Consider the following 21,944-nt stretch of genomic DNA (forward strand, 5'->3'; position numbering starts at 1 on the left):
TAAAAGTAATTCCTAATATTTTTAGATGAAAACATAAACAGTCCTGTGATGGTCCCAAAACACACTTGTAGCCACTCAGCACCCGTGACACAGCACCCATGACACCTCATGATTTTTATTGGAGCTGTTTATAATAGAATATCACAGTGACTTGCTTTTTTGTTTTTGGGTTTTTGACTGTTTTAACTTCTATGCCCTTTAATTTTGTCTATATTTTTGATACACATAACATTTAAATTTTTTAATTCTTGTTTTCGTTTTTTCAGTTGTAGAGACAGTTTCTCATCTGGGCCACCATAAGGTCCAGAGGGCTTATTGGCTTGTACTGGAATGGGCCAAGGTAGACACTGGGAACGTAGGGAGCTCTGGCAATTCACTGGTTCTCGCATCTCTCTCTGGTGGAATTTCAATGATCTCCAAGTATAAATTCCCCCCTTATAACTTGGCCTTGGACGGTGACTTTTTTAGATAAAATATTTCAAGTACTCAGAACACAGTGACAAAACCCGTGTACCAACATCCTGAGTAAATGGTTAATACATTGCTGTGTGTAATGGATTTTTTAAGTAGAAGTTTAGAGATGAGATCGAGTTGCATACCTTTCCTTTCCACCCTCCGTCCCTAGGTGACCATTCTCCCTGTATTGATGTACCTTTCCGCCCACACCTTGTTTCACTAGGACATTACCTTTGTGTTTTACTAAGCTCTGGCTGCCGTAACAAAATACCAAAGACTGGGCACTTAAACAGCAGGAGTTCGTTTCTGGAGGCTGGGAGACTGAGATCAGGGCGCCAGCACGGTCGGGCTCTGGGAGGACCCACTTCCCAGCCCACAGACAGCCACCTTCTTGCTGTGTCATGTGGACAGAGGAGGAGCTCTGGTGTCTCTTAGGAGGGCACTGATCCCATCATGGGGGCCCCACCTTCGTGACCTCATCCAAACCCGATTACCTCCCAAAGGCCCTGTCTCAGCTACCATCACACTGGGGGTTAGGGCTTCCACTTGTGAATCTGGGGGACCATGTTCAGCCCACAGCCCTGTGAACCGGGAGGGCCTGCACTGCCTGGAGTCGAGAGCCTGGCCGAGAGCCTTACACCTTGCAGGAGGTTCATTTTCCCTCAGTACAGGCTGGCAGGGGACTGCTGGCTCAGACCGGATGGGTATGGCCCTGCAATTCTACACCTTTCCCGCGTGCCTGCGGCTTCCTAAGAGCACAACCCCCGTTTCTCCTTCATCAGGAAAACTATCATCCTTGCCCAAAACTGCTTGTGCCTGGCCTCCCTCCCCCGCCCTCCATACCTAGCAGTCGTGCGAAGTCTCACTGGCCAGGCCTAGCTGCCAGAGGCTGGAAAACTGAGTTTATCGTCTAGGGGAGGAAGGTGTGGCAGAAGGGCCTAGAGGAAGTTGGCTAGATCCTCTCAGCCAATTTATAGGATCTGCCAATAAAGGACCCAGTTAACTATACAGAATGGTATGTGTTTTTGACTTTCACATAAATAACTCGGGACTGTATGCGCTGTGCAACTTTGTCTCACCAAGAGGTGTTTGCATTTGACAGGAGCTGACTGATGAACGTGGGTCTCATTGTAGAGTTCCTTAGGTAGCTGGTGTGTCCCACTGTCCCACTGGATGTTTGCCGCTAAGAATACTCTTCAGCCACCATCCTTGTGCACATGTGCAGATCGACCTGCAGCCCCACCCAGAGGTGACTCGGTCATGTCTTCAACTTCCATAATTATTGCCAAAGTCCTCTCCCAAATGCCTAATCCCATTTGCACTCCATCCAGCAATAATAAAAGATCCCATTTCCCCACACCGCTGCCACTAGCCAGCGCCACTGCGGTGGGTGTGAAATGCACAGCATTGCAGTTCGCAGGCCTTCCTGGGGGGACTGGCTTTTCAAGCACTCTCTCATGACACTGCTTTTTAATTTGCTGTATTACTGATGTGGGCATATTCTGTATGCCAATTCAATTATATGAATCAATCTAGTTTTAAATAAATTGCAAGTAACTTCTTCCATCTGCGACTTGTTTAACTTTACGATATTTTATCGTACGGAAGATATATTTTAACATAGAAAAGTTGATGCTTTATTTTTGCTGGCTTCTATTACTTTTAAAGGAAAACCTAGGGTAGGTTTAAGACAATACTATGTTGTCTTAAATTTTTGCTTTCTGAGTTTGGGTCTATAAATCATCTGGAAATGTTTCGCAGGGGCATTAAGGGAATTGATCAGAGACCTGATTTTACAATTGTATGGCTTCCCCCAGGACCTGTACCGAAGGGCACATCCCTTTCAACTGCGTCAGTGGGACTCAAGTCTTCCGGCAGCAACGATCTTCATCACTTGGCAGGAAATAACTTCACTGTCTATTCCACGGGAGCCGCCAAACAGTGTGAGAGCACGCTTCCCAGAAGCCTCTGGTGCAGGTTGATTTCCGGGACTGCTCAGCAGCACCTCCGCCCATGGTGCCCAGGGTGGTGCCTGCTTGTTTCTTGGGCTTGGAGATAATTCCTCCTTCTTGACCCTCTGCTGGGCTCTGCTCCAGGCCTTGCTGGGTCCCTCCCCATCCTGGTCCAGCAGGCCCTGATGTGGAAAGGGTGAGGGTAGAGGGTGTGGTGTCACTTCCTCTCTGAAACGCCCCCCCCCACCGGATTACCTCCTGGCTGTGAACACTCCCTGTGTGCTGCACGGGCACCAGCACTGCCCCCACTGGCGGCCACCCTCCCTCACCATGATGCATATCATGGTCACTGGTAGATGCCTCCTGTCCCTTTAAGAGCGGGGTCCCTGGAAGCAGAGTCCAGACAGCAGCTGGGCTGCTCTGGTTACCCCAGCACAGTGCCTGGCAATGAACATACCATCCGCATGGGTGGAACTGTGGAACTGAAATGCGATGAAGACACAAAGGGGGCTCCAGATCCTCTGGGCCGAGAGGAGCTGCCGGACGTACACACACTCGGGGGAAGCGGGAGTGAAGTTGCCCTTTGTTCCACTGTCTTGGCTCTGGGGCGACATCACCTTACAGTCAGGAATCTGCTCTCCAAATGGCAAGGGAGGTTTATTTCAATGGGAGGAAAGAAAGGGACACTGATTATTTAAGAACAATGCTTTTCTTACAAACTAAATTAAAAGTGGTTTGCATCGCCGTGGTGGGGTTGGCACGCTGGGGAGAGGCAGGTACGTTCCGTATTCAGACCACCTAGGAAATTCCTTAGGGTGAAGCCAAAAGCCAGTGATGACTACAGGTATCCAAGATTTTGAGAGTCTCCAGGGATGCCCTCCGGACCCCAGGATCCGAGTCCAGCTGTAGCTCCTGGAGAGCTGAGAGCGAGCTTAATCAGGAGAGGATGGGGACCCTCGAGGCCAGGCCCGCGCCCTCCGCCTGCCCTGGGCAGTGTGTGCTGATGAAAGCCCTGCCCGGGGAGCTGACTGCGGGTCGAGGGGCTCACAGGGGCTCTGGACTTCACCCCCCTGTGTGTGAATTCAGAAGGTGGCAGGTGCAGCCACGTCTCCACACACATCTCCCATCTCTGGGGGCTTCCGTTACGTCAACAGGGACAGAAAGACCACCCACAGGACCCAACTGCTGTGTGGATCGGCCATAGGAATCAGGGCGAGTTATTTCATCAAAGTGTGTGGCAGGGAAGGGGCAGAGAGCACAGGGAGCCCTCAGAGCTGCCTTGCTGGAAAGCCCACCGCACGTCCCGTTCATCCACCTCTCTGTGCCCTGGCTACACCCCTACCCCCAAAGACAACCAGGGTCAGCTGCCTCTCCCCTCAGGCGGTTTCCCTAAGCTCCCAGATGAGCTTAGTGGACTCATTTTTGACTCATACTTGAGTCTCCATGACTCACAATTCCGTAATGTAGGAAAGTCCAGCTTTTTCAGGTAACGTGCAGACATCTGCTTCATAATGATTCCTGAAATGAGAGCCAGGAAATGTTCATCACACGAATATTAGGTCAGTGAGAGATTTGGTTTCACCTTATGAGGGTCCCTGTTGAGGGTTTAGTTGAGGATGCTTAGTTGAGAATAGGGCATGTAGGAAGCTCCTTGGGACACACAGACAGGGACTTCCACCTGAACCCAGGTCCCAACACCTGTCCCCCTGCTCCAGTTCTGGGTCTGACCTGATGGCCTTCAAGCTCCCTCCTGCATCAGGAAACACTTGCCTGCTCACCTGCCAGGTTACATGCAGCGATTCTGATCCTTGACAAGTTATTTTTAACATAGGTCATTGTTTCTAGCAAGAAGCTGTAGAGAACGGCAGGCTTTCTCTGAGTCTGCAAAAAACAAGTGGCACCCAGAGCCATGGAGGATGAGATCCTGGAGACCAGCTGCTCACAAAGAGCAGTCCCATCTGTCTGAGGCTGAAGGGTCTGCCCAGAGAGGGCAAGTGCACATATCAAAGTCACACAGCAGATTTGTAGTTGAGCAACTTAAGGACCTTCAGTCTTCAGTTATTCTTCTCTGGCCCAGAGAGGTTACATTTGCTCACAACCTGCACTGTCCAATATGGTAGCCGCTGACCACACCTGGTCCTTGAGCACCTGAAATGTGGCTAGTCTGAATTAAGTGTGAAGTGCCTCCTGGATATTGAAGACACTACCCCAAAAAGGTAAACTATGACATTTATAATTTTATATTGATTGCATGTTGAAATGGTGATGATTTGGATCTACTGGGTTAAATAAAATCTACTACTAAATTTGGTGTCACCTCTTTTCACAGTTTTCAACAGAAATCTTAAAAATGGGTATGTATGTGGTTTGCATTCTCTTTCTGCTGGACAGAGCTGGTCTCAACACCTCACATCCAGAAGGTGAACGCAAGGTCACAGGATGAAGCCCCAAGCCCCCGGGGGCCACCTCCCATGGAGCCATCCCCCCTCAGCTTCTTCACCAAGACAGAGCACAGGGTTATCTGGAAACTGGTCATGTCCTTGGGGGCAATGGCATCACTTTGGTCCGAGGAGCTCTCCAGGGCCTTCCAGCCCCAGAAGTGCACACACTGAAACATGGTAGCCACACAGGCCTAGAGGGACACAGGACAGGACAGCAGGGGAGGTGTCAGGCAGACCCAGGGGGTTCACACAAGGGGTGGGGCTGCCAGGACTGGCGTTCCGTCAGTAAACTCGAGGGCGGCCCCCAAAAGCCTCAGAGAGCCAAAGAAGGGCAGGCTGGTGGGCCCTGGGAGGATGCCTGGGACCCAAGCCCACCAGCCCACGTCACGCCTGCGTGCATAGTTACTAAAACCCCTTGGGAGCAGATGCAGCCACACTCGCCCCCTCAGCCATTAGCCAGCACCTTGGTGCCGTCAGCAGCCCCGCCGGGGACCTGCCCCTCCAGGAGACTGGGGGTCAGGGGCCTGGCTGCGATTGCCACGATGGGAGTGAGCTCTCTCATCCCCCCAGATCCCCTCCACCGGTTCTGCCTGTCCCTGTGCCCTGCAGCAACCAGGCCCCCCGGTCTCCGGCCTCCGGTGGGGTTAGGCCACAGGAAGATGCTGATTGGAGGGCCGGGAGGGAGGCTGGGGTGTCTATTCCCCCGGGAGTAGGACGGGCAGCACCCGCTGGGGTCCCAAGCCGTGTTGGTCTCTCCTCTCTGTGGCCCCTTCATTAAACCCTCTCGGTCACCTTTCTGGGTGTGCTGTCACTTCCTACCTCAATCCCCACCCCTACGTGGAAGTCTCAGCTCTCAGCAGCAAGATTGAGGGGACTAAGCTTGTGGCCCCAGAACCGGGGTTAAGACAGTAGTTGAACACACTCTGTTGAGGACGCCTCGTTTGGGGCCAGCCGTATCCCCACGGCTCCTGAGGGGCAGCAGGACCACCCCTCATCTCAGCCACCATCCCCTCCCCAGTCCACAGATGGAGACAGGGAGCAGGGAAGACAGAGGTCAGGGTCATGGACGGCACAGGGGGCGAGGGGCTCCGTACACGTGTGTCCCCAGGCAGCCAGTGTTAGCCTGAGAGGCGGGAGCTAAGCAAGGGGGTGTGGGCCTCCCCCAACCCCAAAGCAACAGAGCAGCCGGGCCTCGGAGAAAGGGGAGAAAAGGGGTGGGAAAGCTAGGCACCCTCCAGTCCTCCCGGCAACCTCAGCACGAGCCTGCCCCACGGGGAGCCAGAGAGGACAGATTTAAGGGGAGTGTTAAACCTGACCAAGTCATAATTCCCAAAAGGGAAAGCAACTTATAGAATCTGGTAAAAGAAAGGGCGGCTGGTGAAGTCCCCTGGAGAAGAAGGAAACTCCACCATGCTTCCCCCCGCCCCAGAGCCCAGATTCCTCAATAAGCCGGTTTGTGGGTCATCTCGACTGGTGCCTTTCCCAGCCTGGTGCGAGGAACCAGCAGATCATGGCCTTTGGGGTCTCGGGAAGACTGAGCGAGGAAGGGGACACCCCAGCTAGCCGGGCTGGCAGCCCCAAAGCGTGTGTTCCTTTTGGGGACAGCGGGCCCTGGACTTTACACACAAAGCCCAGGTGTGTCTCACCTGGGCTGCATTGGAGCAGGGATCCTGGCAGTGCAGCATGAGGGGGACCCAGGCTTTCTTCACTTCCTCTTTGAAGAAATGCTTCTTGGAAATCCTGACCACCTTTACCAGCCTCCCGAAGAGGACGAAGGCTTTTAAACGCAGTAGCTCGCTCTCCTACAGCGGAGGTGGACAAACAATTTCTGAAACTTGGGAAGCAGGAAGCCCAACAAAACCACAGCCATTAAGAGGTGGACCCTCTTAAATGCCTCAGGCCCTGCGAAGCCTTCTGGGTCATTCCATCAGGATGGAGTCTCTCTTGCAGGGCTCTCGGGACTGGGCGTTATTCTGGTGTTTGTGATCTTCTCTTCCCTAGATGAGGGCTGCGCTGGATCTGATTGCCCACCGCCGCCTAGCGGAGTCCCCATCTCGCATGCCACAGCTGTCCAAAGAGCATTTGTGGCTGCGAGGAATTAAAATCGGGGAGAAGGGTCCCATGGGCTCTAGAACAAGATCTTTTATTTTTTATCGGATGCCATGATCAGCCAATCGAAACATCAGCAACAAGTTAGACCTTGTATCCCTTTTTGTTCCAGGGTGCGTCTCTTCTTTAGGGGATTAGAAGTGGCCACTCGTCCACTCAGCAGCCATTTCTGAGGGGCCCCCATGAGGGCCAGGGCTGAGCAAGGCTCCAGTGCGGACTCACGTGGTCAAAGAAGGCTCTGCACCGCTCGGAGATGGCATGGAAGTCGGACCCCACGTCCCCTTCCCGCAGCTCAGCCAGGACCTTGGCCAGGGTCTCCATGCCCTCGGAGGTCACGCTGGTGCTCACAGGCCCCCTCAGGGAGCACAGGCACTTCTCCAGTAAAAGCTTCTGGTACTGCCTCACCTGGGGGGCACGGGAGCCATCAGCCCGAGCCTGGTTCCCCGGGACACACCGGCATTGGCCCCTCAGACCTTCTTGGGGGCACGGAGGGCCATGTTGCCGAGGGCGCGCAGGGAAAGCACCCGCAGGGCCTCGTCCTGGTCCACGCCCTTCTCCAGCATCAGCAGTGCCGGCTTCAGCATCTTCTCCTGGTACAGGATCGGGACACTCATGAACTGGAAAGGAGAACTTCTTACAATCACCCCTCAGAGAGGCCCATTTCTCAGCCACAAAACAGGACGTGTGATGACATTCAGTGCGCGGAATTGTCTCCCTGTGAACAGGAGAGGATTCTGAGCCCCAACTCCCAGGACCAGCTCTGGGCTCCTCCGCCTGCCCCCTGTGGGGCCCTGGCAAGTGCCTCAACCCCTCTGAGCCTCAGTTTCCCCATCTGTAAAAAGAGGGCGACACCAGTACCTGCTTCATAGGGTCGCTGTGAGGATCCGATGAGGAAATACGTAGGAAATCCTAGGTGAATGTGACCTATATTAATACACTCATCCGTCATTTATTTCTTCAGTTAACATGATGGGAATGGCCACTGAGCACAAGAGCCATGCCCACTGTGTTTGAGCAGAAAAGCACAAGAAGCATGGATTCCACTCACCTGGGACTCAGAGAGTCACTACTGTCCTAGCACCCAAAATGCCAGGGACTCAGGCCTACAGGGAGCCCTCTGGCATGCGTGTGTGCATGCGTGTCAGTGTGTGCATGCACACATATGAGTGTGTTTTATTAAAACGTAAGAAAGCTTAACACCAAATTGGTGGCCCCAAAACTGAAAATTGATTCTCTGGCCCTTTACAGAGCATGTCTGCCATCCCCTGCAGCAGGCCAAAGGTTGGTTCTTACAACATACTGGACATCAGGCAGCCAAGAAAATTTCTCCTAAAAGGTTTCTGGCCAGTTCCCTCAGGACCCCATAAGTGCCCCAGCTGCATGGAAGGGTAGCTGGGCCCCAGTGGCTCTGACTCCCTTCCCGGCCTTCCTGCCTGGCAAAGCCTGGTTCACAGCTCAGAGCCCTCCTGCAAGGCCTTCCCCAGGGAAGACCTCCTCTGGACCCCGGGTGTTGCTGGCACTCACCACGTCACACATCCCTTGGTTGCCATGCTTGAGGGCACAGGCCGGGTCTCAGCCCTTCTTTCCCCACAGTGCCCGCCCCGAATTATCCATGTGATGAACGAATGAAGGAGTGAATGACTGAACGAACACACAAATGATGGATGTTCGCCTGCCCAACTGCCCCTCCCCCCCGACCCCTGACTCAGAGCCTGTGCGCCTGCCCTGAGATGAGCCCCCAGGACAGCCCCACCCTAACCCGGCCCGCCCCGCCCCCCAGCCCTCCGCGCCGGCTCGGCACCGTGGCCTCACTTCCACGCAGACCGTCATGCTGCTGATGCGATAGCTCAGGGCCTCCGAGGCCACGCCCCTGAGCACCAGCTCCGACAGCCCCTGCCGGTAGCCCTCGGCGTTCTGCACGCACAGCCTGCAGGGACAGCACCGCAGTGGGGACTTCTCAGCTCCTGCCGGGCACAGCTGCTCTGCAGCAGGGTGCCCAGGGGGCAGAGCTCCTAGGCCAGGGGGTCACTGAAGTACTGACTCTCCATCTGCTTTTCATAAAATGGCACCAGAATGAGGGCCACTCAGGAGAGCTCAGGACCCGGGAAGGAGCTCCCAGTCCTGCCATCCTGGCCCAGCTCAGAAGCCCCGTGTGGCCTCGGGCATCCCCACCCACCTCGGACCTCACTTCTTGCCTTGGAGCAGGAAGGGCTGGAAGAAAGATTCCCTCTGCCCTGCACCCTCCTGCCACCCAGAGCCTGGGATGCAGGTCAACGTGGCAACCCCCCGGAGCGAGGCATGCAGCCACGACCCAGATCTTCCATCAAGGACATGGAGCCCCGCGGAGCCGGGCGCCCACCTGGCCAGCAGGCTCACTCCCTGCAGGAATGTGGAGCTGCTCTCCAGGAGTGTCCACACGCCCTGCTCTTCCAGAGTGCGAAGCAGCGGCTCGCTGTTGAGTTTCCGGAACAAAAGCTGCATGGATTTGATCGTGATCCTGGAAGAAGGCAGGGCCCCATCAGGACGCGGCTACCCCGCCGGGAGCACCCACAGAACCTCAGACAGGTAAGCTCCGCACCCAGGTCTGTGAAGGGGCATCCAATATACGCAGGGCCTCGGTCAAGGGGCCAAGAGCAATCTTGTGAGACGGTGGTCTGCAAACTCCAAAAACCACACCATGCTGGACTCGTGGGAAGGAAGATCGTAAGATCAGCTTCCAGAAAGTTCTCCCCACCAGGAGGGGAAGATGAGGGCCTCTGGGTGGAGGTGACGCTTGGAGTTCAGTGACTTCTAAGAGGCTGCGTCCAGCCCAGGCCCTCTGCCTTACACCCCACGCATGCCCCCACCCTCGAGAGCACCTTTGCAGGTTGATCTCCTCAGGGAGGGTCCCCGTGTGGACGAGTCTCCACATCTTCAGGACGGGCGACATGGCCTCCGGCCCCTGGCTGCTGCCGAGCTGCAGCAGGAGGGTGTAGATGAGGTCCGGGAAGAGGTCCAAAAGCTTGTCATCCTGGTCCATCTTCTCAATAAGAAGGTGGATGGTGCACAGGGTCTGCAGATAGAAGGGTGGGAGGCATGAAGACTCCTACTGAGGCGCCAAGGAGGGCCCGCCCCGTGACTCACCATCAGAGGGCCCACTGCGGCCAGGTGCCAGATGTCAGCCTTGGAGGTGGTGTCGGCCCTGGGCGTGAACCTCGACTGCAGCCGACCCATCAGTGCATGTAGCATCATCCGGGCAAAGGGCAAGTTCTCAGCCACAGTCAGCCACACCTCTGTCAGGTGGCTAGCCAAAGACAGGGGACAAGGACTGTGGGTTTGGGGCCATGTGCCCTGGCAGGTCAGAGCCCCTGTGGACTCCCAGGCGGCCCCTTGAGTAGGGGCTGGACTCTGAAGACTGGATCTCAAGGAGGTGGAATGAGCCGCCAAAGACTGCACAACCAGAAGCCTGGTCCCGACTCCATGCTCAGAGACACGCCTCCGCCCACGGTACTCCCAGGAAAGCCACAGCCCCTCTCTGGAGCCCCAGCTCTGCTGCTAGGTGACCCCGGGAGTCCCACCGGACCTGTTGTGTGATGACTTTGTGGACATGTCCGGTCATAGCCTCCCAGTGCCCAGGTGTGTCAGGCGGGCACCAGGCAGCTTGCTGGTGTGCATCACTTACTCCTCCCAACACATTTGTGTGGAAGGTGCCTTCATCTCCATTTCCATAGAAGAGGAAATGAGGCCCGCAGAGGTCAGGTAACATGCCAGGCTACAGCCTGAAGCCGGCTTCCCGACCCCCAAGTCCAAGCGCACGGCCCTGCTGAGAAGGGAAGGGCTCCCGGCACAGTGATGCAATGAGCCTCTGTGCACAGGTACAGGCAGGTGGGGTCTGGTGGGCTCTGAAGGGCTAAAACCGTGAGTCCAGCAGGATCAACCTGCCTGTTTGAATCCACAAAACCAAATACACGAGTGCGGAGGTGAGTTTTGTTGAGGGGGGAAGGGGAGATGCAGCTGGGGCCTGGTGGCAGGAATTGAATGGAAGGGTGGGCACAACACGCTCGTTCACAACAACTTCTCAGAAAGAAAACATAGGAGTGTAAGGAAACAAGAAAGTGGGGACCTCAGTCCTGTAACTCAAGAAACAACCACGTGAGCTTGAAGGAGGACCTGGGCTCCAGAAAGGAACGCAGCCCGGCCAGCACCTTGACTCGGGCTTGAGACCCTGAGCAAAGGCCCCAGCTCAGCTGAGCCCAGGCTCCTGACCACACAAACCAGGAGATGATAAATGGCTGTTAACAGTTCCAAGCTCCCAAGTTGGTGGCAGTTTGTTACACAGTGATAGCCAACCAATACAGTGAAAGCCAGCCACCCAGAGGCCCCACTCAGCACTGCTATGAGAGGGGCTAACTCTCCTTCAATCAAGCCACCTGCTGCACTGCCATCCTACCCGGACCCGGGGCAGGGCTGACCTTATGAGAGGCAAGTCCACGGCAGAGCCAGGCCTGCATTTCACACAGGGCAGCCTGGGAGATTCTGGATCTGACACCTGTGCTCAAAACTTTTTTCTCTGCTCACAGCATCTTCTGTGCCATTTGCCACGTCTCTCTCCACCAAGTCCCAAGGCTGCCCTTTGCTCCCCGGTCTCTGCTGCTCTGGGGACGCCTGCCCACCCCTTATGGGCCCTCCCCAGGGAGTTCCGGTTCCGCCCCAGCACACTCACTCCCCAGACTGGTGAGATCCTACCAGCTGCCTGTGCGGTGCTGGGACAGAGACACAGGGACTGGGCACTGTTCATCAAAATGCCGCAAGAAGGAGGGTTTGCACTGCTTTACTGTGAGGCCACCTGAGGGGCCTGAGGCTCTGTCATTTCATCCCTTGGGCACCTGGACTAGTCACTCCCCTCTCAGGGCCCCATTTGGAAAGGAGGAAAGACAGAGCGGAGCTTCTCCAGTGGCCTGCTCGGGCCTTGGGGCCCATGTCCTGTGGTCTATCCGGCCCGGAGCTCTGTCCTCTTCAGGGAGGAAAGGGCTGCAGAGGGGAAAGCCCAGAGCCGGTGACCAGGACATGTAAGACGCTACGGGATCCGAACTCCAGCTTGATGGGATGGAGCTGTAATGCTGAGGCTCCGGGTCTGAGGTTCCAAGAGGCTGCACCTCCCACGGAGACGCAAGGAGAGGGTTTGACCCACCCCAGGGTCGGACAGGCCCCGGTCTTCTGGGACACGCCGGCGGTGGCGAGTTGGGCACAGTCTGGGTGACCCCACACCCAGGGCACCCACCTCTCCATGGGCAGGGGCTGCCGCAGGAGGGACATGAGGCCGGTCTCCTGGTGGTAGTGCGCCAGCAGAAGGATGCCCTCGATGAGGAGGTGCCGCACCTCCGGGTGATCCACTACTGGCAGGACCAGGATGGCGCCCAGGATCTCCGCCACCTGGGAAGGGGTGGGGCATCACCGGGCAGCCCGGCCCTCATGGACCTCCTGCCCTCACCCCACCCACCGTACATCCCTTCTCTTGCCCAAGCGGACGCTGGGTAGGTTAAACCTTCAGCACCCATTCCAATGCATCCTCTCTGGTCCCTTCCAGGATTTTATCCGATTTTCAGGAGGGGCTGTGCTCCAGGAGAGCAAGCCTCAGGCCTCCAGCCCATCGTCCACTTACTGACCGAGTCACCTTCAACATATTTTTTCTTGTTCTAGAACCCTACTTCCTCCTCCTCTTTACAACCATGGACTTGGGGGTGGGGCTGGAGAATCCTGAGCACACGAGGCTGGGCCCCTGCCCGGCCCTCTAGGTTGGGTGCACCAGGCAGCTGCAGGCCCCAGATGACCTGGCCACAGCCCTGTCACTGTGTCCTCCAGCTCCTTGGCCCGCATCTGGAGGAAGGTGCCTATCCAGGTGACGGAGGCCTTGTCATGCTGGAGGTTCATGGCCCCGATGTTCTCACAGAGCTTCTGGACGAGCGAGGCCACCTCATCGCAGCTAAACTGCAAGCACGCCACCTACAACCAGAGCAGGCTGTTCCCGGGGTCCGACAACCAAGCCCAAGGACTCCCCTGCCTGCCAGTCTCCGCTCTTCCGTTCCATGTCACAGCCCCAGCCCAGCTGCATCTTCTCTCAAAGCGCTGGCCCAGCCTCCTCCCCGCCGCCCAGCCCCCCAGCCTCTCGCGTCTCAGTCACAGGCCTGCTTGGATGTCACTCAGCGTCAAGGCCACAGGGATGCACGCCAACACCTCCCTTTCCTCGTCCCCTGCCCCCACCCCATCTGAACTCCACGCAGGAAGCTTCTCCCCAGATCCTCGCTGTCCTGACTCTACAGCCCTGCAGCCTTCCCTCGGGGTGTGCCCTGCGCCTCGCTGCCGATGCACAAGCCTTCCACTGCACAGGGCCCCCTCTGGCCCCTGAGGCAGAAGAGACCTCATCGCTCTGCAACCCTGAGAGTTTGGATGGCTCTGGACACTTTCAGTCACCAGTGTGCCATCAGCCTGCCCGTGTGCTGACACCTGTGGGCAGGGTCTCGTGTTCAATTCTTTCTGGGGCCCCCTCAGTGTAGCACATGCTAGGGACAACGAGAACACAGCTGGGGTCCTTTAAGCACCTACCGTATGCCAGGCACCACAGTAGGGATCTTACACATCACAGGCCATTTAAATACATATGGCGTGAGGTGGACCAAGGGCCGTGGAAGCCATGACCCCCAGAAGAGGATGGGGGCTGAGCAGCCAGGCTGAGCAAGGTCCCACCCCCCAGTGATGGCCCAGGCCCCCAGAGACTATGGCCCACACAACCTTCCCCTCGTCACCTTGGCGATTCTGGAAGACGCGCTGAAAATCTTCTCCACGTCTGAGCCCTGCAGCTCCGCCTTACATTTCACAAGCTCCAACTCCCTGGAAGCGCCCCAGGAGGAGCAGTTCTGGCTTGCTGGTGGGAATACAATTTCAGACACGATCGGTCAGGACAAAGGGTCCCCATCGTGGTGGCCTCCTGCCCCAGCCCTCGGGGCGCCCTGGTTCCACAGGCCTGGACCACCCTCCAGCATCTGGACATCCTAACCCATTGCCTCGCCCCTCTGTGCACAGCTCAGGTGGATGCTCTGCCAACTTCCAGCTGCCACCGCAGAGGTCAGCTCTCCCCGTCTGAAGGTCTCCCCACTGCATCCCCCTCTGAGCTCATCGCTGGCCAGTTCTGCCACATCCTTGGTATCTGTGAGCTGACCCTGTCCCACTGGGGCCCCTCAGTGCCCAGCACATGCCCTCAGTGAGTCGAGGTGACCCAAGGAGCCTCTCCTTCCAGAAGCTTCCATGGCTTCCCAGTGAGCTGTGAACCCCCTCCGCCATCCCTGCTGGTCACACTTGTTTGTCTACACAGAGAGACCACACTCCCCTCCAGGACAGCCCCATAGCCGACACCCCTGGTGTCGGCGCCCTCTCCATACCATGAAAATCCAGGAGGCTGGAAAGGACTTCCATGGAGGCCAGGCGGGTTCTTCTGTGCGAGTCACAGGTGCATGGGGCGATGAGTCCGACCAGAGTGCCAAACTGCCCCAGCTGCAGAGGGATCTGAGGGACGGGAGACCTCAAGGCTCACACGCTCTGTCCAGCCGAGCACACAGAGGGCAGTGCGACCAGTGGCCAGAGAGGGTGAACCCTGCTCTGAAAGCACCCCTGTCTGGGAAGCCCGAGCTTCCATCCCCAGGTCCCACAGCTGGGCCCCGGGAGGCCGAGCAGCCAAGATCTGAGGAGTCTGCCCAGGATGCACCCTGTCAGGCCGGGGCCAGGTGCTATGTCTGGGCACCCCTCTCATTCCTATAAATGAGGCCTGGCTTCAAATCTGGACTTCCCCGCTCACTAGCTGTGTGACATGGGTAGGTTCTTAGCCTCGGGTCCTCTTGTTCCTTATCTGTAAATCAGAAGTGATGATGGTGCCCCTTCTTTCAGGGAATGCCCTGAGAATTGCGACAGAGAATCCAGGTGATGCACTCGGCACAGGACCTGGCCTCAAATGTTACTTAGCACTAGTCTTGGCCCCAGCTTCGCTTTACTGGGCCTGGGTTCCACCTCAATGGTGCTCCAGGACTGGAGTCCTGCCCACCTTGCTCTCACTCTTCACCAGCCCCGAGATGCGAGTCCTGTCCCCACACCCCAGCCCCAGGACACCATCGTCCTCCTGCCAACGCCATCCCTGATGACCAGACAGTCAAAGAGTATGAGGCCAACAAATGTAGGAAGAGAGGTCTCATGGAGCTGTGTCACGTGCTCGATCAGCAAAAAACCTTGTTGCTTTTCTAGATTTCATGATGTTAGTGGTATTTGTCAAGCTTTGTGAAATTTGTGATTTTGTAGTGATTTATTTTCTCATTCTAGTAAATACTCACTTTCCTAAGCAGTGTGGCATTCATAGCTGAACCGCTTTTCCTTACAGAGTCCTCACCCCGTGTGAACCTCAGGCCCCACAGAACCCGGAGCCACACCAAACCCGGCCCACCCTCTTCCTCAGCACCCCCGAGCCCCAGGGCCAGCATCTCCCAGGGTCTCCTTCGCCATTGCCAAGTGAGGCAGCCTCTTCCCAAGGGACTCTCTGGGGGGCAGAGCTTGATTTCCAAAGTGTTTCCTCTTCTGGGATACAGACAGGCATTTCCCTGTGGGTGTCAGGGCGGCAGGCTGGGGGGTCAGGGGCTCCTGGACTCACGCAGACACCGACGCTTTGGACGTAGATCTGCATGAGATGGAGGTGGAGGTTGATCGCCTTCTCCCGCTCCCATTCCTTCTCTGACAAGATCCACTTTTCCAGGAGCTGTGGGGAGAGCCCGGAACACAGAAGGGGACGTTAAAATCCTGAGGCCAGCCCTTTCCTGGCCACCACTGCTCTCCTTGTCTTTCCCACTCAGAGTGTGACTTTCAAAGCTCTGAGAGGTTCCAGATACTTCTGATTTCTTCCCAGCCCACCCCCACCTCCCCGCCCCACTAGGGAGATGAGGCTATGAGCAAAGAGACAGAGGCCCCAGCATCCTCACCAAGAAGCTGCTTGGCTGATGTGTTTGGCTTTGTTCCAAATGTTTGTCTGGAGGTAGAAAGGCCAGGAGCACAGCCCACCCTGCACCCCAGGGCCTACATGTTCATGCACCTAATAACACAGCTTAACAAAACACGAAGCAAAAACTGATAGAACTGAAAGGAGAAATAAACAAATCCACAATGATAGAGACTTCAGTACCTCTTTCTCGGTAACTGATGATCAAGAAGACAAAATCAGGGGCTTCCCTTGTGGTGCCAATGCAGGGGACACCGGTTCAAGTCCTGGTCCGGGAAGATCCCACATGCCGTGGGTCCACTAAGCCCACGCGCCACAACTACTGAGCCTGCGCTCTAGAGCCCGCAAGCCACAACTACTGAGCCCGCGTGCCACAACTACTGAAGCCTGTGCGCCTAGAGCCCGTGCTCCACAACAAGAGAAGCCACCGCAATGAGAAGCCCGCGCGCCGCAACGAAGAGTAGCCCCCGCTCGCCGCAACTAGAGAAAGCCCACGTGCAGCAATGAAGACCCAACGCAGCCAAAAATAATAAATTAATTAATTAAATAAATTCATTTTTTTTTAAAAAAAGAAGACAAAATCAGAAAGGATATAGGAAACTTGGACACCACCGCCGGCCAACTTGGCCTAACCGATATTTAGCAACACACCACCCAATGCAGCAGAAAACTTTCCAAGTACACACAGAACATTCACCAAGATGGGCCGTACCCGGGCAACAAAATAAGTCTCAGTCGATTCAAAAGAATTTGAATTATACAAAGTATCTCCTCAGACTGCAATGGAGTTAAGTCAGGAATTAAAACCAAAAAGATCTCTGGAAAACTCTCCAATATTTAGAAATTTCTAGATAATCCATGAGTCAAAGGAGAAATGAAAGAGAAATTGACATGCATTTTGAACTAAAATAAAATTAGAACACAACATATCAATATTTGTGGGGTATAGCAGCAAAGAACAAAGTCGGTGGACTTATACTCTCTTGTCTTGATTCCAAGACTTATTATATAATATTGTAGTAATCAAGACAGGATGACATTGGTATAAAGACAGACAAAAACATCAGTAGTGCAGAATAGGTGTCCAGAAATAGACCCATACATATATGGTCAATTGATTTTTGACAAAGATGCAAAGGTAATGCAATGGAGAAAAGACAGTCTTTCCAACAAATGGTGCTGAAACAACTGGTTATCCATACGCAAAAAAATAAATAAAATAAACTTTGATCCATATTTAAAAACAACTCAAAATATATCACAGACGTAATTGTAAAACCTGAAAATACCAAGTTCTAGGAGAAAACTAGGAGAAAATCTTGGGTTAGGCAAAGATTTCTTAGACATGACACCAAAAGCATGATCCATAAAAGAAAAAAATGATAAATTCGACTTCATCAAAATTAGAAACTTCTGCTCTTCAAAAGACATTGTGAAATCAATGAAAAGGCACGTCACAGACCAGGAGAAAATATTTGCAAATCATATAGATGATAAAGGGCTTGTTTCCAGAATACGTACAACCTCTGAAAAATTAATAAAAAGAAAGCAAACAATCTAATTTTTTAAAAAAACCCACCCAGCACACTTCAAACATACCGAGATTATGAAGACAAAGACTGAGAAATTGTTCCAGACTGACGGAGAAAGACTAAAGACACATGACGATGAAATGTGATTCATAATCCAGAGTGGGTCCTGGGTCTGGGAAGAAATAACTGTAAAGGACATAATTGGGACAGTTAGTGAAATATGAATATAGAACGTAGATTAGAATATAGCATGGTATCATTGTTAAATTTCATGATTTTGAACATTGTGTTGTTATATGAGAACACTCTTGTTGATGTCTACAGCTGACTCTCCATGATTCAAAATGGTGTGTGTGTGTGTGTAATGAGAAAAAAAAGAGAGAGAGAAAAAAAGAAAATGTCACAAAATATTAAGAATCATGGATCTGGGGACTTCCCCAGTGGTCCAGTGGCTAAGACTCCAAGGTCCCAATGCAGGGGGCCCGGGTCCGATCGCTGGTCAGGGAACTAGATCCCACATGTCGCAACTAAGAGTTCACATGCCGCAACTAAAAAAAAAAAAAAAAAAGGAAGATCCCACACGCGGCAGTGAAGATCCCACATGCCACAACTAAGACCCAACGCAGCCAAATAGATAGATAAATAAACAAATAAATATTTTAAAAATATTTAAGAATCGTGGATCTGGGCGAAAGGTATACAGGAGTTCTTTGTAGTATTCTCACAACTTTTCAGCCAATTTGAAGTTTTATCTAAATAAAATTACCAAATCAATTTTTAACGCATACCCCTGTTTCCCACTGAGAGTCTGGCCCTCAGGCCAGTGTTCTGGGAGGGGTGGCCCTCCCTGGCTCCTGGCCCTCTGCCAGGCAACTCACATGCACCATCTCCTGCAGCCCCTTGGGGTCCAGCTGCCTCTGCACGAGGCCCTCCATCAGCTGCTCCAGGGCACGCAGGGCATTCACATACAGGGTCTGTGGCCAAGAGAGGGGAGAACTGGGCGGCAATGGGGGCTCACACAGCCACACACCAGGACTCTGTGCCGGTCCACACCAGGGAGTGTGAGATGGCCTGATAACCGCCCTTTGATTTCTGCTCAGATTGAGTTCTTTATACGTAGCTTCTCATGTGACATGTAAGACAACCTCAAGAGGAGCCCATTTTGCAAAGGAGGAAACCGAATTCCTAGAGCCCAGTTCTCCTGACCCCTCACCCAGGGCCAGGACCTTGAGACACAGATGGCTCCCTGTCCACAAAAGATTCGTCCTGCTTTTCCACAGCCTTATTGGGAAGCAGCCATGCAGTCAGGGACTACATTTCCCAGGACCCCTTGCATCTAGGTGGAGCCATGTGACTGAGTTCTGGCCAATGGAAGGCAGGCAACACAGCTCATAAATCCTCCAGGCCCTCTCTCTCAAGCTGGCTATCACTACCCACAGGGACCTTTGGAGCCATGCACTAGATACGGTGAGGCCTCTGTCAGCCCAGGTCCCTGAAGAACTGCACGAAGCAGCCCCCTCTCCACTGCTGCTGCCAACTGGACTTCACTTGAGTGACAAATACACTTTCATCTTGTAAAACCGTGAAGATTTCGGAGTTTATCTGTTATAGCAGCTAGCATCACCTTACACTTACTGATAAAGCCTGCTGCACTTTGCCGCCTCTGACCACTCACAGGTTCAGGATGGTAGGCTCTCGGCACTGCTCATGTTAATGTAAACTTCTAAGTCCTGACCCAGCAGATGAGGTGGCCCAGAGGGACCTACCTTAATGGACTCATCGTTCTCTCCTGGGGGCTGGAGAGAAATGACAGAGTGTATACTAATCTCCACCAGCTCACTGTTTTCCTCTGTGGAGTAGAAAGGCTTCAGTTTGCCAGGGAAAGAAGTGACAAGAGGAGTGGTCGGTGGAGAGGTGAGACCCTGCCACCCGCTGCCCAGTCTGGGGTGTGGAGGCATGTCACAGAATGAGGGAGAGGCCAGCTTCTCTGGCTGGGGGTTCAGGCAACCATCTCTCCCCAAGGGCCCCGGCTCCACCCACTGGTGGCCAGGGACTGTCTGTGATTGAGCGGGAGACTCAGGGGTCCAAGGCCACCTCTCTCCTTGTTGCCTGCTGTAAGCCTCCCCCTCTCCTATTCAGAACCATTCCATTGGTCCTCACTGAACCACAACCATAGGCTCTGCCTGCCAGGCTGGTCCCGGCCCAGGAGTTTTCAACTGTAATTCCTGGACCACCAGCTGCAGCCCCTTGAAGCTTTTATTAGAAACGCAAATTCTACGGCTGCACCTCAGAGCTACTGAATCAAAAACTCAGGAGTGGAGCCCAGCCACGTGTGTCTTCATAAACCTTCGGGGGTGGTAGCTAGCTGCTTGATGCACACTAGCTCATTCTCTCTTTCTGTCCCCTTCATAGATAGATCTCAAGCCTACGTGCACGTTAGACTCCTAGGAGGGCTTTTTAAGGGGCCCAGGGGCCATGCCTGGCTCCAGGAATCCTTATTTAAAGGTCTGCAGTGGGGCAGGGTATCGGAATTGTTACAGGTTCCCCATCGGCTCTATTGTGCCTCCTATATTTCACCCTGCTGGGACCTCCAGCTCCTTCCCAAATCCAGTAATCTTTTTAAAGCCCAGGTCAAACGTCAAAAGCCAACTCCCACGCTAAGCCCCTTGACAGCCCATCAGCTGAATCACATCTTGTTAGTAGCCCCCTTTTTGGTCTTAGATTTTTTCCTTTGTGGTTCACCTACAAATACTCAGCTCTGACCTATAATTCCTTGTGTTTCTTATCTCCAAGTCCCTAAACGGATGTATGTGAATTTTATTTAAAATCTGCCTAAGGCTTCCCTGGTGGTACAGTGGTTAAGAATCCACCTACCAATGCAGAGGACAGGGGTGCGAGCCCTGGTCTGGGAAGATCCCACATGCCGCGGAGCAACTAAGCCCGTGCACCACAACTACTGAGCCTGCACTCTAGAGCCCGGGAGCCACAACTACTGAGCCCACATGCCACAACTACTGAAGCCTGCGTGCCTAGAGCTCATGCTCTGCAACAAGAGAAGCCCCCGCTCACCGCAACTAGAGAAAGCCCGCACACAGCAACGGAAACCCAACGCAGCCAAAAATAAACAAATAAAATCTGCCTGTGTACACCCTTTTAAAGCGACACATAGTTCTGCTATGCGCCGAATATGAATATGAATATGAATCTGCCCCAATAGAAGAATTCCTAGCAACGACCCAGCCACCTCAAGTACTCATTTTACAAACGCCTAACTTCTTCCCACTCCCCCTGCCCCACCAGTGGATGGACAATTCCAGGAAGGCAACCGTCAGGCGTTCTATTACTATGTATTACCTGTATCAATACCGTATCAATAAACAGACTTCTTGACTGAGCCCACCCCGGCCTGAAGGATGCCATCTCCTGGCTGTGCTAGTCTGTGTCACTGTGTGATTTCTAGCTCAAAACATCCCCTGATGGACCAAAGGACAACCCACCCACCTGCCATTCACCTCCCAATCCAAGGAGAAGGGCCCAACTTGAAATACTGCTGAGAATTATTAAAAAAAGAGCAGGTGGAAGCAGACCCCCATCTCCTAGGAAGACCCACTCTGCCCCAGGAGCTGCCACCCAAGACTCCAGCTACAAAGGCAAAAAGGGAGGGCAAAGGAGGTGCAACCTCCCCATAAAAGCACTGAGGGGTTGTCTCAGACTTTACCTCCACCCCAGAGAGGCGCTTGGGGCCTGGTTAGGGGCCCAGCTCACCTCAAGTACGAGAGGGCATCCATGGCCATGATCCGCACTGGAGAAACCAGTCTGTCAGTTGGTTCTGCCTTGATGATCGCCTGCCCAGATAGCAGGGCAGCGAGCCATCAAGCCACCCAGAGTCCCGGGATGGGCAAGAGAGGGGCTTGGGCCAACAGTGACCACGATGGCAGCCGCACTCCCAGGGTTAGAGCCAGGAGGACCTGACATTGTATGACGGGCTCTAACACCCCATATCGCCTCCATTCTTTTTACCATCAGTTGGTCTTTGACATTTTAGGGGAGGCAGCAAAGTCTCGTGGAAGGAGTGGGGCAAAGATGGGCCGATGCTTCTCACTCAGGTCTGGCATTTACTGGCTGTGTGCCCTTGGGCAGGTCACTTCCCCCGCCTGAGCCCTGATGTGTAAAATGAGGACTTGGGGGCCTGGTTCACAGGGCTGGGCCAGGCTGGCGTGAAATTACACGTGCGTGTAGCGCTCAGCCCCGAGCAGGAATGTTTGTTTCCTTCTCAGCGCCTCCTGTTCTACCTGCATCTCTCTTCCGTCCAGGCTGCTTCCAATGCAGCTGGAGCAATTTCCAGGGGCCAAGACATTGCAAGGGAGTGGGGAGGCCTGGGGACGAGGGACAGTGGTCGCCCCACAGTCTCATCGGCCCCTGCCATCGCCTCTTGCCTTTGGAC

The 21,944-nt window shown here is 54.2% G+C and overlaps 1 protein-coding gene across 1 annotated transcript in view; it reads right to left on the reverse strand.

The window, feature by feature from the left end:
* Window positions 1–2,036: 2,036 nt before the first annotated feature.
* Window positions 2,037–21,944, reverse strand: part of MROH2A (maestro heat like repeat family member 2A) — a gene marked incomplete at its 5' end in the record, with an annotated part of 34,939 nt that continues 15,031 nt past the window's right edge. The window contains 17 exon segments of the mRNA XM_029225611.1: window positions 2,037–2,590; window positions 2,866–3,040; window positions 3,861–3,926; window positions 4,187–4,289; window positions 6,496–7,673; window positions 8,760–8,885; window positions 9,318–9,455; window positions 9,817–10,010; window positions 10,082–10,241; window positions 12,219–12,370; window positions 12,788–12,940; window positions 13,741–13,859; window positions 14,374–14,497; window positions 15,627–15,731; window positions 18,379–18,474; window positions 19,267–19,376; window positions 21,267–21,345. Of these exon segments, the coding sequence (XP_029081444.1) occupies window positions 7,115–7,673; window positions 8,760–8,885; window positions 9,318–9,455; window positions 9,817–10,010; window positions 10,082–10,241; window positions 12,219–12,370; window positions 12,788–12,940; window positions 13,741–13,859; window positions 14,374–14,497; window positions 15,627–15,731; window positions 18,379–18,474; window positions 19,267–19,376; window positions 21,267–21,345 (2,115 nt within the window).

This window comes from Monodon monoceros, unplaced genomic scaffold (assembly GCF_005190385.1).
Source record: "Monodon monoceros isolate NGI ecotype Baffin Bay Population unplaced genomic scaffold, NGI_Narwhal_1 Super_Scaffold_16, whole genome shotgun sequence".
NCBI classification, from domain to species: Eukaryota; Metazoa; Chordata; class Mammalia; order Artiodactyla; family Monodontidae; genus Monodon; species Monodon monoceros.